This window comes from Juglans regia, chromosome 7 (genome assembly GCF_001411555.2).
Source record: "Juglans regia cultivar Chandler chromosome 7, Walnut 2.0, whole genome shotgun sequence".
NCBI lineage: Eukaryota > Viridiplantae > Streptophyta > Magnoliopsida > Fagales > Juglandaceae > Juglans > Juglans regia.
In genome coordinates, this window is record NC_049907.1 from 41685910 (window position 1) to 41702776 (window position 16867).

At 36.5% G+C, this 16867-nt stretch overlaps 2 protein-coding genes across 7 annotated transcripts; both read left to right on the plus strand.

The window, feature by feature from the left end:
• The first annotated feature begins 1350 nt into the window (after positions 1-1350).
• LOC109009474 (6,7-dimethyl-8-ribityllumazine synthase, chloroplastic) lies at positions 1351-10538 on the plus strand. Of its 2 annotated transcripts, none has more exons than XM_018989985.2 (9): positions 1351-1454; positions 1759-1958; positions 2044-2159; positions 2373-2468; positions 2911-3006; positions 3148-3226; positions 3972-4018; positions 4106-4165; positions 10042-10538. In XM_018989985.2, the coding sequence occupies exons 2-9, from the start codon at positions 1787-1789 to the stop codon at positions 10078-10080; spliced, it is 705 nt and encodes a 234-aa protein (XP_018845530.1). In that variant the 5' UTR covers positions 1351-1454; positions 1759-1786; the 3' UTR covers positions 10081-10538. The 2 variants fall into 2 exon arrangements, with proteins under 2 accessions (XP_018845530.1, XP_018845612.1); XM_018990067.2 differs by having other exon boundaries at positions 1762-1958.
• Positions 10539-12093: 1555 nt separating this feature from the next.
• Positions 12094-15560, plus strand: LOC109008672 (inactive glucose-1-phosphate adenylyltransferase small subunit 2, chloroplastic). 5 transcript variants are annotated; one of them, XM_018989099.2, is made up of 9 exons: positions 12094-12484; positions 12634-12924; positions 13125-13394; positions 13479-13646; positions 13809-13912; positions 14018-14132; positions 14330-14428; positions 14604-14729; positions 15233-15560. In XM_018989099.2, the coding sequence occupies exons 1-9, from the start codon at positions 12299-12301 to the stop codon at positions 15347-15349; spliced, it is 1476 nt and encodes a 491-aa protein (XP_018844644.1). In that variant the 5' UTR covers positions 12094-12298; the 3' UTR covers positions 15350-15560. The 5 variants fall into 5 exon arrangements, with proteins under 5 accessions (XP_018844644.1, XP_018844727.1, XP_018844438.1 ...); XM_018989182.2 differs by having other exon boundaries at positions 14021-14132; XM_018988893.2 differs by having other exon boundaries at positions 13125-13646.
• Positions 15561-16867: the final 1307 nt, after the last annotated feature.

Sequence of the window (16867 nt, forward strand, 5' to 3'; positions counted from 1 at the left end):
TTACTCCTTTCCAAAACTCAATAAAATATTTTAATTCAAACTATTTTACTATTATTTATACAATTATTTTATTATTATTCATATATTTTTTTATCTCATCTCAACATTTAATCGAGACCTAAATACATGAAAGGATGTATAGAGGACTTTGCATATGTGATACCTCATATGATATGAGTAAGAATAGATGGTTTATAAGATCTCACATTATTTGAAAAGAATAAGTTATTGCTCTTTATAAGATTTCAATAAGATTCCAATTATATCATTAATTAATTATTTTAAAATAAAAATCATGTAATTTAAACCTTGCATAAAGAGGTTACAGCATCTCTCCGTGCAAGCTTCGGTCCTTCTAGCGGGACATTATGTTAACTTGTTTATTTGAAATAAAATAGTATGTTATCTATTAGATAGAGAGAGCACACAAGTATTTTTTTTATTTTTTATTTTTATGAATAAGCAAGAAGGTATTAACCAAAGAGAATTGCTATTGTGTTGCCTAGTTATATCGCTCATTTTATTTCATTAACATAATACTAATGGTGGTGCCGCATGATTTATTAAAAAAATTATATTTAAAACAAAATTACATCCAAAAACACATAGAAAATGATTGAAATTCTAAATTTCATTTATTCCTTTTATGTTTATGTATTTATTTTTTTATTTTTTTAATAAACTACGTGACACATGAAGTAAAGTGAACCATATAACTTAGACAAGATAGTAACATTTCTCATGCTAAGGTCACTTGCAAGACGTATTGCTAGAACTACATCAATTAAATTCGTATATTTAATAGCGATGCATTATGAAAATCTTAATAGGACCAATCACTAGATGGATATTGTTGCTCCAAATAAAACAATTATAATGATGCTCGCAATCAACAAAAATGTGTATTATCCATATGAAATATATATTATCAATGAGTGATGCTACAAAATCTAGTATTATCTCATTTTATAAATATAACACTTTCCATTATTCTAAATTATTTCTTATTTATTAAAATAAATAAATTTAAAAATTGAAGAAGAATTTCACCTCATCGTAATATAATAAGAATAAGAGTCAGTTTAGATAGAGAATTAAGATGAAATATTTTAATTTATTTAATTTTAATTAATAATTTTATTACTATTCAAAAATTATCTCAATTTATTTTATCTCATTTTACTATTTAAATGAGCCATAAGATGATGTCGTAGTCCATTGAATTTTTCATAAAGGATTTTTCAATTATGAAACTCACCGTTTTGAATATTTTCGGTAGTGTTTGATCACGCGCTCACAAATGGCAGAAATGGTAAATTTCTAGATTTTATAATAAACCTTGAACTAAACTGAAGCCGCGATGTTGCATCTATCTCCCTCATTCAGTCTCCACCGCCGACCGTTAGCGACACTACCCAGCCATCGCCGCCTTCGACCACCCGCCGCTCTTCGAGGTAAGCTTTTCCCAGATCTTCCGTTTTTTTAAGCCGATTGATTGGCATTACTTGTAGTTCTGTGCTGCGAGGCGTATTGATTTAGCAGTTGGTGGTTCTAGTGAGCCCTCTCCTGTTGACCGCGAGGTTGCAAATTCAGCCACAGAAAAAAGTTTATATTTATATAATCTTTGTTAAAGAACAGTTTGGGATAAATCTTATCGCCAGGAAATACAGCCGAACAGATTCAGTGACATTGGCTTTGATACCTTTGGATTAATATTATGTCTAAAGTTTCACTATTTCTCTTCTCCTCTGTTCTCAGAAGGCTCTCACTAGTGTTTGGTTGAAAAATGGCTTCGTTTGCTTCCACCGAGTGTTCCCTTCCCCTCCCTCAATCGCGCCTCTCTTTGCCTACGCAGCATAAGCATCATCATGGCAATGGTGGTTGCAGTACTTTCTTACAACTTCAACGTGCTGCTACTCACAAGTCAAAATCTCTCTCCTTTACCGTTTCTGCGCAAGGTAGCTTCATTTAATCAGTCCCTCGTGCAAAAATGCACTGTTCTGCATGTATATGCTTAATATTTTAAAAATGAATTAATTTCAGGAACGATTCCTCGCGTTTCCGTTGAGAGGAATGACCGCTCGTCTTTTGTAAAAACGTCCGCAGTTCGATATCTGACAGGATCTGTCACCAGAACTCAGGGTCTTCGCTTTGCCGTGGTCAGTTACTCTGAATGTCCTACACATAACTCGAGTAACAAAAAAAAAAATCATTTGTATACATATCTGTAATTGTTGGGGAATTGCAGTTTTCCGAAATTGGCTGTGAAATCCTCGAAAATTTAATTCCGGCTAATGATATGATTCTGCTTAGGGTAGCATTAGCTTCCCTTCACTTCCGATATTGGTTTCACTGAATTTTGATTATTGAAGGTTGTAGCACGATTTAACGAGATTGTGACAAAGCAACTGTTAGAAGGAGCGTTGGCTACATTCAAGAACTATTCTGTCCAAGATGAAGACATCGATGTATGTAGCCACTCTTTTAAAAACAATTTAATTGTCATATGTTGTTATGCCTATTATCACAGTATCTACGAGAGTTATAGAACGTAGACTTTTGCAAATATCTTGATTGTTGTGGCTAAGTATAGCATCTTCTTAAACTAGTACAATCATTGAGGAAGTAGTAGTTGTGACTAGTTATTGCCGTTGCTGTCAGAGCATGGAAAAGATCGAAAGCCAAAATCACCATGACCATCCTTTTTTTAGTTTTAACAACCATCCTTCTTTAAACATTCCTGTCATGGTGGTGATCCTCATACTATCCCTTGTTGACACGCTTATTGGATAAATGTATTGAAGCTTACAGGGATTTTGTGCCTTGTGATTGTTAGCTTGGTCTGTGGTTTTAATTTTGCATGATAACACTATGACAATGGATAATTATTTTCTTCGCTTTGTCCATCAGGTTGTATGGGTTCCTGGTAGTTTCGAAATTGGTATTGCTGCAGAAAGGCTTGGGAAGTCAGGAAAATATCATGCAGTTTTATGTATTGGAGCAGTGGTATGATTTGGTGATGCGCTACTGATTAAAATCTTTTGATGAGATATAATATCTCTCAATGACAGTGTTCTTTAACTCAATATGTTGAGAACATGCTTGTAATGAGTGCCCTAATTTATGAACCATTTTTGTTGTCATTAGATTAGAGGTGATACTTCCCACTATGATGCTGTTGCTAATTCGGCAGCATCTGGAGTTCTTTCAGCAGGTTTAAGTTCAGGTTGGTCTCTGTGTTTTGTATTAGTTGCTGAGCTGATTTTATTTTATAGCAGTAGATGGGAATATAGTATTGTGATCTAATTATTATTGCGTGAATCCGGCTTTTGTATGTAGCAATATTACATATATAGTTTGCTTAAAAGGCAACGGGCTCTAGCTCAAATACCTCTTCCTCCCCTTTCATGACAAGGATGGAGGGTGAGATTGTTGGATCAGGAGCCTCTGGGTGCATATGTAACTTACAAACAAACAAGGGGAGGGGGGGAAGCTTTAGTTTGCATCTTGTTACTTATAAAAAAAGGAAAGAAAGAAAGAAAAAAGCATCTTGTTTGTTGCATGGTTTTCCCATGGGTGTCTGTCTAGACTACGATGTCTATGCATGTACATATCTTTTTCACGTAGGAAACTTACTTTACATGTAGGGCCCTGAGTGTGCTTCTTGAATGGGCTTGGAAATTTGTCTTTTGATTTTTTGATAGCTATTTTGGCTGAAGGACAAGACAAAGTACAGCTACACATCAATTTTGCATCTTATTTCTTTTCACTATGTTGTTAAGCAGCCCACACATCAATTGTATGTCCTTGCGCATTGGCAAGGTGATCTATAAACTATCTGAATTTGCTATTAAATTGGTGAAATGAGATGGAATGTCGCAGCTGTCATTCTTACATTGATGTCATATCCAATTTAGCTTATGTTTTGCTTCCTAATGATAGACTGAAGCTTTTTCTACATGATTTTATAGGAGTTCCATGCATATTTGGTGTTCTGACTTGCGATAACATGGAGCAGGTAATCTGGTAGTTAAAGTGAAGGTAAATGGGAGAGTGCCGCTAGATGAGATGTGATCTCTGACTGTTGCCTTTATAATTATTGCAGGCATTAAATCGAGCTGGTGGGAAATCTGGCAATAAGGGTTCCGAGACTGCTTTGACAGCTGTGAGTTGGAATGTTTAAGTTCATTTTGTCTCAATGTCTCAATGATGATACCAATGCAATGTATTTTTAATAACAAAAACCTGGACTAGAATTTTAAGATGCAAATTCGTAATCCTCATAGTTGTATGGTTGTGTAAATCATAAGGTTTGACAAACATGGCATCTATTTTCAATTTTAGTTCTGACCTGAGAACTTTAAATATAATAATCTGATTTCAGTTTCTTAATATTTTCAATGTCTCTATTTCCATATTTTTCCTTTGACTGAGTAATTAAAATATTGGGAGACAGATTACTTATAAAAAAAATTAAAATATTGGGAAGTAGATTAGTTGTTGTACGCATCTTTCTACTGATTTTATACTCCTTATACTGTATATTGGTTATGGATGTGTATTATTTATTTTATTCTTATGCACACTTGCTTAGTTGTCTCTCTCCTAAACACTTTTCTCTCCGTACACATGCGAAATATCATGTAGTTGGTGTTACTTCGTTGGTGGTGTTATGTTAATGGCATAAGAATATTGCAGTGATTACTGTTTTGTTCTCTTTTGTTTGTCGCGTTGGATGGTTGCGACGGGGTTGTGCATAAATGTTCTTATTGATCACAAGACTTTTGTGTTTAAGAGGGAAAACGAGATGTGATGTAGAATGACAGAGAGTAGTCGCCGCATGGTGAAATACATCTCTATCGATCACGAAGCTCTGGTGTGGTTGGCTTCAATGGTGAGGGAATGTGTTGCTTCAGTGGGATCCTCTGAGTTTCTTAGAACTCGTAGAAGGGAATCAGGTGCTTGTGGTGCTGAGGTGCCACAACTACTTTGGCAGGTTCTCCTCTTTATCGGAGTTCAGTCACGAGAAGAAGCGAAGTCTGATCGTGGTGCCGAAAGGGAGGAAGGGGAGGGTTGGAGGAAATTTGGTGAAACCTTGAAGGAGCTCTTATCTCCATCCTTTGTTTTGTGTGAGGAAAACAAAGATAAAGGTGGCTTGGGCAAGGATGAAACAGGTAGGGGCGTTGAAGGAGGTTGGAAGAAAAGGTGGTTCTCCACGGGTGCTTCCACCATTGACGATGCATAAGTCGACTTCTCGGTTGTACAGAGAGGTACTCCAAGGTCAGATGGAGATGCCTCGAGCCGTGAAGCATGTAGAGAGGGCAGGTCTGCCAGGTTTAGGTGGCTCTTCTATTTTAACTGATGCACAAAGTCGCGAGGGGGGTGGCAGGGACGTGGTGGGTCTGAATGAGGTAAGGGTGCTTCTAGTGTTGGCTGAAATGGAGCAACAAGTGGGTTTTCTGATTGATAATATACACTGGCTAAAACGGTGTGTTAAGGGGAAGGGGGCTTTACAGATGGGCTTGGGCTTGGGTCGGGGATTGAGCTCTATTGCAGTGAGGGGGGGGCTTCAGTTTTACAGATCAGGCTGGGCCGTCAAAGGGAGCTAGCTAGGCCAGGGAATAGGCCCAAAATGGGTTTGGATGGAAAAGTTTCGGGTTTCACCCGATATATTGGTCCAGGGCCTTGGCCGCTCTCCCATAGCACCAGCATGTGACCTGTCGGACCCAGTTGCCGACAATCATCTTGGTGGGTTGGTACCGTCACATCAGCGGGAGGAAACCGAGGAAGGGGAGTTGATAGAAGAGCTTGACGGCGGGGTTGCTTTTGATGGGGAGATCAGCACAGTCCAACCTTCCAGTGGTTGAAGTACCTTCGAGGGAGCTTGTCCCATGGATGGGTGACCAACTTTTATTGGGTGGAATGGTCGATGGTGGCATCGGGAATACATTAGAGGTGCTGTTTGGTGAGTTGCAATTGGCTTGCTCTTCAGGGGAAGTGGTATTATATGGCTTACAGAAGGGTGTTGAAAAAGGTGGTGGAGCTACAGGGGATGTGGGGTTAGATGACTCTTCAGATGGCTTTTAGATGGTGGTTTGTGAGAATGGGTGTGATAAGAATGAGTTGAGTAGTCCTACCCCACTATGTGTTATTCCACCTAACCCAGTTCCTAAATCTTCGAATTGGGTGCTGAAAAAGGTGGCGGAGTTACAGGAGTGTGGGGATTTCCTGTGAAGGCTTGGGTGGAGTTATTTAGCTTCTTTGGGTGCTTAAGGAGGGTGTTGTTGATGTGAGATATCAGAGTGGTGAAGTTAGTAGAGGATTGCATTAGAAACTATTCAATGGTTGGTTCATTCAAGAATATTGAGGATGGGTGGAGGTGGGCTCTTGCAGGAGTGAATGGGCCTAATGCAGATTGAGAAAGAAGCTCTTTGTGGGAGGAACTGGCAGGTTTGTATTATTTATGGGAATTACCTTGGGTCGTATGTGGGGACTTTAATGTTGTATACTTTCCTTGTGAGAGGGAGGAGGCTACTTCTTTGACAAGAGCGATGGAAGACTTCTCGGAGTTGATTTTTTATCTTAACTTGATTGATCTTCCTCTGGTTTGGAGGTTTTTCACGTGCTCTAACAGTAGAGGGGGTCAAGGTTGGACAGATTTCTAGTTTCTACTTCTTGGGAGACACATTATCCGAATCTAAGCCAGAAAAGATTGCCATGGGTATGCTCTGATCATTTTACCATTTTGTTAGATTGTGAGGGCATTCAAGGGGTTTGGCGTTACTTCAAATTTGAGAATATGTGGCTACAAACGATTGGTTTTGAGGAAAGGGTCAGGAATTGGTGGGTTTCCTATTCCTTTCATGGTACCCCTAGTTTTATTGTACTTAGTAAACTTAAAGCCCTTGAGTTGGATTTAAATAAGTGGAATATTGAGGTTTTTAGACATACAGATGAGCAAAAAAGTCTTCTTTGGAATGAGTTGCATTCTCTAGAAGTTGGGGAGGTCAATGAGGAGTCCTCTTTGAGAAAGATTGAGGTGGTGTCTAAGATAGAAAAGGTTTTGTTAATGGAAGAAATTTCTTGGAGACAGAAATCTAGGATGATATGGTTGAAGGAGGGCGACAAATGTTATAAGTTCTTTCACGGCAAATTCCCACAGGCGTAATAATGTGATTGAGGTGATCCAATCCGGTAATATGGTGCACCAATCCTCGGAGGATATTCAAGACCATAATGTGAACTATTATGAAGATATTCTCAAAGAGACTGCGGTGTGGCATCCTAAACTGGATGGTTTGTTTTTTGACCAGCTGGATGTCAGTGTTGCAAGTTGGTTGGAGAGACCATTTGAGGAAGCTGAAGTGTAGCAGGTGGTGAGTGGTATGTGCAAAGATAAATCCCCAGGCCCGGATGGATTTTCTTTGGCTTTCTTTCAAGAGTATTGAGACACAATGAAGGATGATGTGATGCGGGTTTTTCATGAGTTTCATTTTAGTCACAAGTTTGAGAAGTCTCTTATCGCTACTTTCATTGCCCTCATCCCAAAGATAGCAGGGGCCATTGAGTTGAAAGATTTCTGTCCTATTAGTTTGGTAGGCGGGATTTATAAAATCATTTTGAAGGTATTAGCAAATCGTATGAGTTTGGTGATGGATAAAATAATTTTCAAACCTCGAAATGCTTTGTACGGGGTCGACAAATTTTGGATTTAGTTTTGATAGCAAATGAGTGTTTGGACAGTCAGTTGATGGATGGTATTCCAAGAGTTCTTTTCAAGTTGGACATGGAAAAGGCTTATGACCACGTGTGCTGGGATTTTTTGCTATATATGTTGAGAAGATGTGGCTTCGGAGATAGGTGGTGTGGTTGGGTTAAATATTGTATTTCAACCGCCCGGTTTTTTGTTTTAGTTCATGGCAAACCTTGTGGATTTTTTTCAGAGTTCGAGGGGTTTGAGACAAGGGAACCCGTTATCTCCTTTTCTCTTTGTTTTAGTAATGGAGGCCTTGAGTCGCATGGTGGAGGCTGCTGTAAGGGGAGGTTTTCTTGCCGGTTTTTCAGTGGGTAACATTAATAATGAGGCTTTATCCATCTCCCATTTATTGTATGCGGGTGACACTTTAATTTTCTATGATGCTGACAGCGAACAGATTCAAGCTTTAAGGGTTGTTTGTGTTTTGAAGTTGTTTCGGAACTCAAGGTGAACTTGGGAAAGTCGGAATTGGTCCTGGTAGGGGAGATGGAGAATATCAACCTTCTAGCAGAATTGTTGGGATGCAAAGTGGTTGCTCTTCCTATAAAATATCTCGGACTTCCTTTGGGAGCCTCTTTAAAAGCAAAAAATATTTGGGATGGTGTTGTAGAGAAGGTAGAAAAAAGGTTGTCGGGTTGGAAGCGGCTCTGCCTATAAAAAGGAGGGAGACTAACTCTTATCAAAAGTACCATTTCCAATCTTCCTACTTACTTTCTTTCTTTATTTCTTTTACCAATGGGGGTGGCTAATTGGATTGAAAAACTATTTAGAGCTTTTTTGTGGGGTGGCATGGGTGAGGAGAATAAATTTCATCTTGTGAGTTGGCAAAAAGTGTGCAGTCCGAAGGAGTTGGGAGGTTTGAGGTTGCTTAACTTGATCATTTTTAATAAAGCTCTATTAGGAAAGTGGTTGTGTGTTAACCCTGAGGGGTAGCTTAGCTGGTCCGGCCTTGGGTTTGCTCCTTAATGGTCACTAGTTTGAGTCCCTTTAGGGCCACTAGAAGTTTACCTAGTCGTTAACTTCAGGGCTCCATGGAATTAGTCGAGGTTGGCACAAGCTGACCTGGACACCCACGGTTATAAAAAAAAAAGGAAAGTGGTTGTGGAAATTCCAATTGGAAGGGATTTAGTTCGTTGTGGAGAATGGTCGTGGATCGGAAGTATGGTTGTGATTGGGGGGATTGGTGTTCCAAGGAGGGTAGGGGGGACTTATGGTGTGAGCCTTTGGAAATTTCTTAGAAAGGGGTGGAAGGTGTTTGCAACACATCAATTTTGAGGTTGGAGAGGGCACAAGAATTCGTTTCTGGTTTGATGAATAGTGTGGTGAGAGAGCTCTATTTTCTGTTTTGCCAGTTGTTTTCAGATTGGCTGAAAATCAGCAGGCTGCTGTCTCAAATGTGTTGTGTCGAGCCAATGGTATAGTGCGCATTGGAATATGATTTTTTCCAGAAATGCGCAGGATTGGGAAGTTGAGGAGATAGCAGGTTTTTTCAGCTATCTTTATTCCAAGAAGATAAGAGGAAATGGTAGAGATAGAATGCTGTGGAAACATTCGGGGGGTAAGAAATTTCCTGTTAAATCCTTCTATAAGGTGCTGACAGACCATCAGCCCATTGTGTTTCCATGGAAGGGTATTTGGAGAGTTCCCGTGCCATTCAAAGTTGCATTTTTTTACTTGGACTGCAGCTTTAGGAAAGATTTTGACGGCTGACAATTTAAGGAAACATGGAATGATCATAATGGAGTGGTGTTACATGTGTAAGAACAATGGTGAATCGATTGACCATCTTTTTCTGCATTGCGAGGTGGCGAGGGAGTTATGGGCTGGTATATTTAGTAGAGCTGGGTCGACTTGGGTTATGTCCAAGAGTGTGGTGGAACTCTTAGCATGTTGGAATATGCATCATCATAGCTCTCAACTGGCAGTGACGTGGAGGATGGTTCCTTTGTGCTTATTGTGGTGTATATGGATGGAAAGAAATGAGAGGTGCTTCAACAAGAAGGAGAGAGCTGTGGGGGAAATATGGAACTTTTTTTGTATTTTCTTTGGTCCAATGGTTTTCTGCTAATTGTATTAAAGAGAGGGGATGTTCATGAGTTTTTACTTTCTTTTGAGCTTTCTAGAATGTAATCAGGTGTCTCTTTTGTATACTTCATGTGTACATATAGACTTTGCCTAGTTTCATTCGATCAATAAAGTTTCTTACTTATAAAAAATATATATATATATATCTTATTCTTTAGATGATTGAGTTCTCACATCAATTAACTTTGTTTGTCATGCAGATTGAGATGGCATCTTTGTTTGAGCACCATCTGAAGTGAGAAAAATATTGGGGACCATTGGATGTCATGAAATGATGCCTAGTTTTTTTCTTGTTTTTCTTTCCCTCTCCTCAGTTAGACGTATTGTTTCGTTTTCAACTGCCAGAATGTCTCTATGTTGAGTGAGGGACTTCCAAAGGGTAGCCACATCATCCCAAAGAATAATGAGTATTTATCGATTGCTTTGCTGCACCTCGAAAGAGCCTTAGTGCTCTAACTGCTCAGACACAGGAAAAGATGTATGCTTGATGTTTAGAATCAGAAATTATCTTTTACACGGCTCCCTTTGCTTTTTTTTCGGATATAATTGTCATCTCTCTCTTTTTGCAAAGAAATAAAATTCAGAGACAAGTACAGACCAGTGTGTAACGCATCTATTGTTAAAAAATGGTTGCATTTTCCTGCCTTCTGTAATTTGTTCTCAATAGTCCTTTATATGATATGCTGCTTTTGTGTTTGGTCGTGTTTCATGTGGCTTCTGTCTGCTGTGCTTTTTTTTGGTTGTGAAGTCCCAATAGTTTGCAATTCCAACCACTTCTATAATTTGTAGAGAAATAGATCCAGCATATGAACTCTGCATTAACTGTTGTCCATAGGTAATATGGACACTAGCATTTAGGTTTCGTTTGCTTCATAAATTCATCTCAACTTATTATTATAATTTTTTTTAAATTTTAATATAAAATATAATAAATAATTTAATTTTTTCAAATCTCAAAATAATAATAATATTAAAAAATAATATTCTAACAATATTTTATCATCACAATTCAATTCAACTCAGTTCAACATCTAAACGTAGCCTTAAAGTAGTAGAGTCTATATGCTATCTCTCTCAATTGTAAAAATTGTGGTTTGATTAAAAATTTATAAAAAATCCCGATCTATGCAATTTAGGACTCGTTTGGTTCATTGATTGCATTTAACTCAATTGAATTCGGTTTAGATTTAGACATCTTTTAATATCTAAACACTCAATTTTCAAATCACTAAACTCATATCAATTCAAAATATATTTACACGTAGGACCCATAACTTTTTTCAACTTCTCATAAATATATCTAAACTCATCTTAACATTCAAGAGTAATGTTAGGTACAAGCTCCAAATGTATAAGTCTTTTGTAAAAATATGGGCCCCATAAAAAAAAAAAATTGAATTTTCACATTTTTTCACGGTGGGATCATCTTTTTTATAAAGAACTTGTACGAGACTTATACATTTGAGACTTGTATATATCATTTCTTAACATCTAAATATATTTAAACTTATCTTAGGTAGATTCCACAAAATCCGCTCCACCATCTCAACTCAATATTATTCATAGAAAACTTAACTCAACTTAACATATAAGCGTAGCCTTACTTTATCTTTATTTATTGAATTCTGGGACCAACATGAGCTGGATGACCAAAGGTAACTTGTAAGGTGATTGCGCTTTAATTGGTTAGCAATTTGCTTCGACAAAACTCTGGATGCAAAAGAGTTGAAACAACTGTCAATTGGAGGATGAAATCTATTTTGTTGGTCGAATTTTGAGATGGGCAGGAAGCTTGAAGCATAAAAGCTGAGACAATGCCTGCCTTCGATTCTACTCAATTCCAAAATGCAGACGTTGGACACAAGCCTCGAACACTTGACTCTGAAATTGATGACAGGCCAAAACGTGTTCTAACTATATACAATGCGAAACATCTTTTTGCCAATTCTATAGTTGTTTCAAAGGGTTATGTGGGCAAACTGGTAATTTTGCATTGGCATTTTATACTGAACGAGCCATTCCTGTACAAGTTCTTTTGCTCTTCCTGAACATCTGCTTAACCATTATTCAACTAACAAAGCAAAAGAATTGTTAAAGATTAAAGAACCTAAAGGCAATAAGAAACTTAGAATCAAAGTTAAACACCACAAAACAAGTTTCTTTGAGAAGGTTGATGCTAGCTGAGCTTCATGCTTATATTTTGGGATCCACTAAAAAGAAAATGTTGACAGTATTTGGTCGGAAAACCAGCTCCTACCCATGGGCAATGCAAGGAAGATTTCCTCTCCAGTAGCCATGAGGAAGAAGATCAAACCAAAGTATTCCATTCTTATTCTCTCTATTAAATCTCATTCGTTGTGGGGAACAAGAGAAGCAATATGCTGTAAAGAGATTAAAATAATTTGTTAGAAGAAGAGTGGCATATCATATCATTGCTTCCTGTTGCTTTCTCTTGTCATGGTGATATTGCAGCTTTCTCTTCCTATATCCATGGATCTCCAAAAAAATGGTTCCATTAATGGATCAGCAAGAATTCGTCGAAAACGTTCATCAAAGTTCCATTGTACACTTCCTCCAAGATTGTTCATGTCCAATTCACAGCAGCCTCAGTATCCCAATTTGCTGTTTCCCTCAACTAATCAGGTCCAAAGTTTACTACTACCTAATGTTCTCTCCTCATGCATATTCTTATACTTCGTTATAAGCACTTTAACCTGTTTTGCTTTGGCATGGTTCTGAAAGAGTGCTGCCAAGTATTTCTGGATTAACATATGTGAATTGATTGATGTCAGAGTGTAGCAGCTATTTTGTTAGAAGATGGATCGCAGTCAAAGCTTTACCCATTGACGAAGAAAATATCAGAAGGGGCCATTCCTATAGCAGCAAATTACAGACTCGTTGATGCAGTGGTCAGCAACTGCATTAACAGTAACATAAACAGGATATATGCTCTTACTCAATTTAATTCAACTTCTCTCAATTCCCACCTTTCTAGAGCTTATACTGGACAAGGTCTTGGAAAAGAGGGATTCGTTGAAGTTATCACTGCTTACCAGAGCCTTGAAGACGATGACTGGTTTCAGGTTTAAAAGCATATTGTTCTCTATACTATTAGTCTTGATGTCATATTATATAAGAGTAATGCTATATACAGTCGTAGAGTGCGAAAGTGCCACGCAATTACTTTTTTCAAAGAGATTGCATAGTGCTTACGCACTCCACAACTGCAAAGATCATTTTTCATTATATAAATGCATATATTCACGTTCCTTCTCTATATTAGGGAGCTGCAGATGCTGTTAGAAGATGCTTGTGGTTGATGGAAGAGTATCCCGTGACTGAGTTTCTGATCCTTCCTGGCCACCATCTCTACAAAATGGACTACCAGAAAATCATAGAAGCACATCGAAACAGCAGGGCTGACATGACTATTGCAGCATTGAGTGCTGGGAGAGAGCAAGACCCAAATTTTGGCATTTTGAGTTTGAATTCAGAAAATCAAGTTCTAGAGTTTAGATTGAAGTCAGATAGTGAGCCAATCACTTTTGTTTCAGTAGGTTTCCCCCCAAGCTCCGCTCTGCTTAAATGTTATAGTTTTTGGGGGAGTTCTCTGAGGAAGTTTACTTCTGAAATTCAGGAGGAAAGCCCAGTGAAATGCAATGATGTTGCATATCGAGAATTTTCAAGTATGGGAATATATGTCATTAATAGAGATATAATGGTAAAGCTTCTAAGAGAACATTTTCCCAAGGCAAATGACTTCGCAAGTGAAGTAATACCAGGTGCAATATCCTTAGGAATGAAGGTCAGACTTATTTCGTATGCCCTTCTCATGTTGCTTTTATTTTCAAATGTGGTAGTACTATTTTATTTCTGTCCCTACATAATGATGCTGTGGTAGACTCTAGTTATTTTCATCTTTTTAATTGCAATTGATAGGAAGATTCTCCTCCTTCGTGATAGTCAGGTACAAGCTTTTCTCTTTGATGGGTACTGGGAAGACATGAGGAGCATTGAAGCATTCTACCTAGCAAATATGGAAAGTACAAAGAAAGCAGACATGGCATTTAAGTCAGTAACTTTAATACCAGAAAAGGGCTGAAAGTATCATCCCAGTGAATGTCTGTGCCTATATTGGACACCTCACAAACTAACAAAAATTTCATCCTTTCATAGCAGCTTCTTTGATAAAAAGTCTCCCATCTACACTTTACCTCGGGTTCTGCCTCCAACTCATGTGACTGATGCTATAATAATAGACAGCGTCATTGGAGATGGTTGCATTCTCGGTGTAAGGAACTGCTTTCTCTGCCTCTAGAGTTTGCAATGGTAAATTTCAATGATAGGCAGTTACATAGTATGGAAACAAATACGTATACATAGAAGAGGAAAATAAGTTATAACGCATGCATACCATGTATTTTTTTCTGTTCTTAACTGTGCTTTAAATTACTGTTTCTAATATATTTCTAACCTTTCTAAGAGTAGAGGTGCAAGATCAAAGGTACAGTAGTCGGTATGAAGACAAGAATTGGAGATGGGGCTGTAATAGAGGACTCAGTGATCATGGGTTCTGATATTTATCAAGTAAGATGGCTCTAAATGTTTATCCATATATGTCTCTGTTGTGGAGAGTGTTTAAAAACTCAAAAATAAAACATTTTAGCCCCCCATCCTCCTCACAGATGGACTCATGAATGTTCTTTTCAAATCTCCATTGATTATCTTATATATAGTGCACGTGTGCGTTCTCGATCCACAGATGGAAGATATTCGGCGGAGTGGCATGGACAGGAAGGGCCTAGATATTCCTATAGGAATTGGTGAAGATACTCAAATAAGGAAGGCCATTGTAGATAAGAATGCAAGAATTGGCAGAAATGTTTTGGTATGGAAAGTACAAGAAATAGTCATTGGCTCTCAACAGCAATCTCATTACATCATTAATATTTATATTAAAGCTTAACTATCAAGAAATTTTATATGTATTCTTAGACTAACAAGCTAAAACAACTTCATTTATCTAATATTCCCACTCATTTTCAGATTTTTCCTGCAATGCACTTGCATTATTATTATTATTGCCAATGCCAATATGTACTATGCACAGACTGAGCATTGACATTTCTAAAATAGATTGCAGAAGAGTGATAGAACAGGGTTTTTCTGTTGGACATCTTTTTTAAGTTCGGCATGGTTGGAGCTACCTAGAAAGTATTGATTGAGCCTTTATCTGTTTAAGCTTTTTTTGTGTGAATGTCTGTCTAAAACCTGCAACTGAATCAATATGTGGCTTCTCTTCTTTGCACTTCACTGTCCTTTATGTGTTCTAAACTAGGGGCCTTTCCTATGTGACGGATATAGAAGTAATGTATTGGTAATTCAATGCAGATTATAAACAAAGACAGCGTCAGAGAAGGGAACAGTGAAGCCAATGGTTACATGATCAGTGAGGGAATTGTGGTTGTTCTTCATAGTGCAGTCATCCCCAACGGCAGCATTATATGAGAGTTTTGAGTCAAAAGAATTATCTCCAGTTTGGTTCTTCAATTGATATAAGAGAACCATGCATGTAGCTTAGAAGTCAAATGTATATTTGACGAAATGAGTCGCCAACAATAAGAAAGTTATATTCATTCACAGATTTTATTGAATGTAAAATTCACAAATACTTCATTGTTCATGCTGAAAATAGTCTTTAATGGATATTTTGTATGTGTGTATGTATATATTTCAGTGGTCCTTTTACATCAAAGGGTACGATTTTTTACCTTTTCTTTTCAATTTTCTATCCATCACTGGAAGTAGGGAAAAAAAGAACGCAAACTAAGAATAGAGGTGAGTTTGAATAGTAAGATAGAGATGAAATGATTTTAGATGAAAAAATAGATTACTATGCTGCCGATCGCTCCATTTGACCGCTCAATAATTTTTTTTTTTTTTTTAACTTAATGATGAAAGAAGTGATTTTAAGTGTATTCGTGTATTTTTTTTTTTTTAAAATATTTAAATACATTAAAAAAATGTGAAGAGAAAAATAAAAAAAAAAAGTTGCAAAAACAACTATCAATAACACTGAGCGGTGCTACTCAGGCAGCAGAGTAGCACTGCTCTTAGATGAAAATTAAAAGTTGAATAAAATATTATTTTTTAATATTATTATTGTTTTAAAACTTAAAAAAATTGAATTATTTATTATATTTTATATAAAAATTTAAAAAAATTATAATATAAAATGAATTAAAATAAGTTAAAACAATCGTTCTATACAAACCTAGCCTTTTTTGCAGTTAACATGTTATCGTTGATTTGGTTATGGTTTATTTCTTGTTATTAAGCTCCGTTTGAATTGAGTTAAAGAACTTTAAAGATAAGAGGAAATGAGATATTTTATCAATAATAGTAAAATTTATGAATAATAACAAATACAGAGCCGCTTTGGCCAGTGTATTAATGGTCTTATCGGAGACTGGTGAGTTTGGATCTCAAATTTATCTTAATTTATTATTACAATTTTTTTAAATTTTAACATAAAATATAATAAAAAATTCAATTTTTTTAAATTTTTAAATAATAAAAATATTAAAAAATAATATTCTAATAATATTTTATCATCTCAATTCAATTTAATTCACTTCAACATCCACACACATTCTAAGAGCACTCTCATTGGATTAGCTAAAAGCTTGGATTAGCTAAAAACTAAAACTAATGAGTATTTAACTATTAAAGAATAAAATATGCTCACATTGGATTAATCAAATTCTAAATATTTAGAATTTGGTTACAGTGACTTTTAAAAATTTTTTCAAATTTGAAGGTTACTGTACATGCATCAAATACATATTTTATTAATTATTTCTCTCTCTATTTCTTTCTATCACATATTTTATCATAATTAATATATTAATTTGACTTAGTGATATATTAATTTAATAAGAACATGATTATTAATTAATATATAATAAGTAAAATAGTAAAATATGATAAAATTAAATAAATTAATAATTAAAAAAATTAAATATT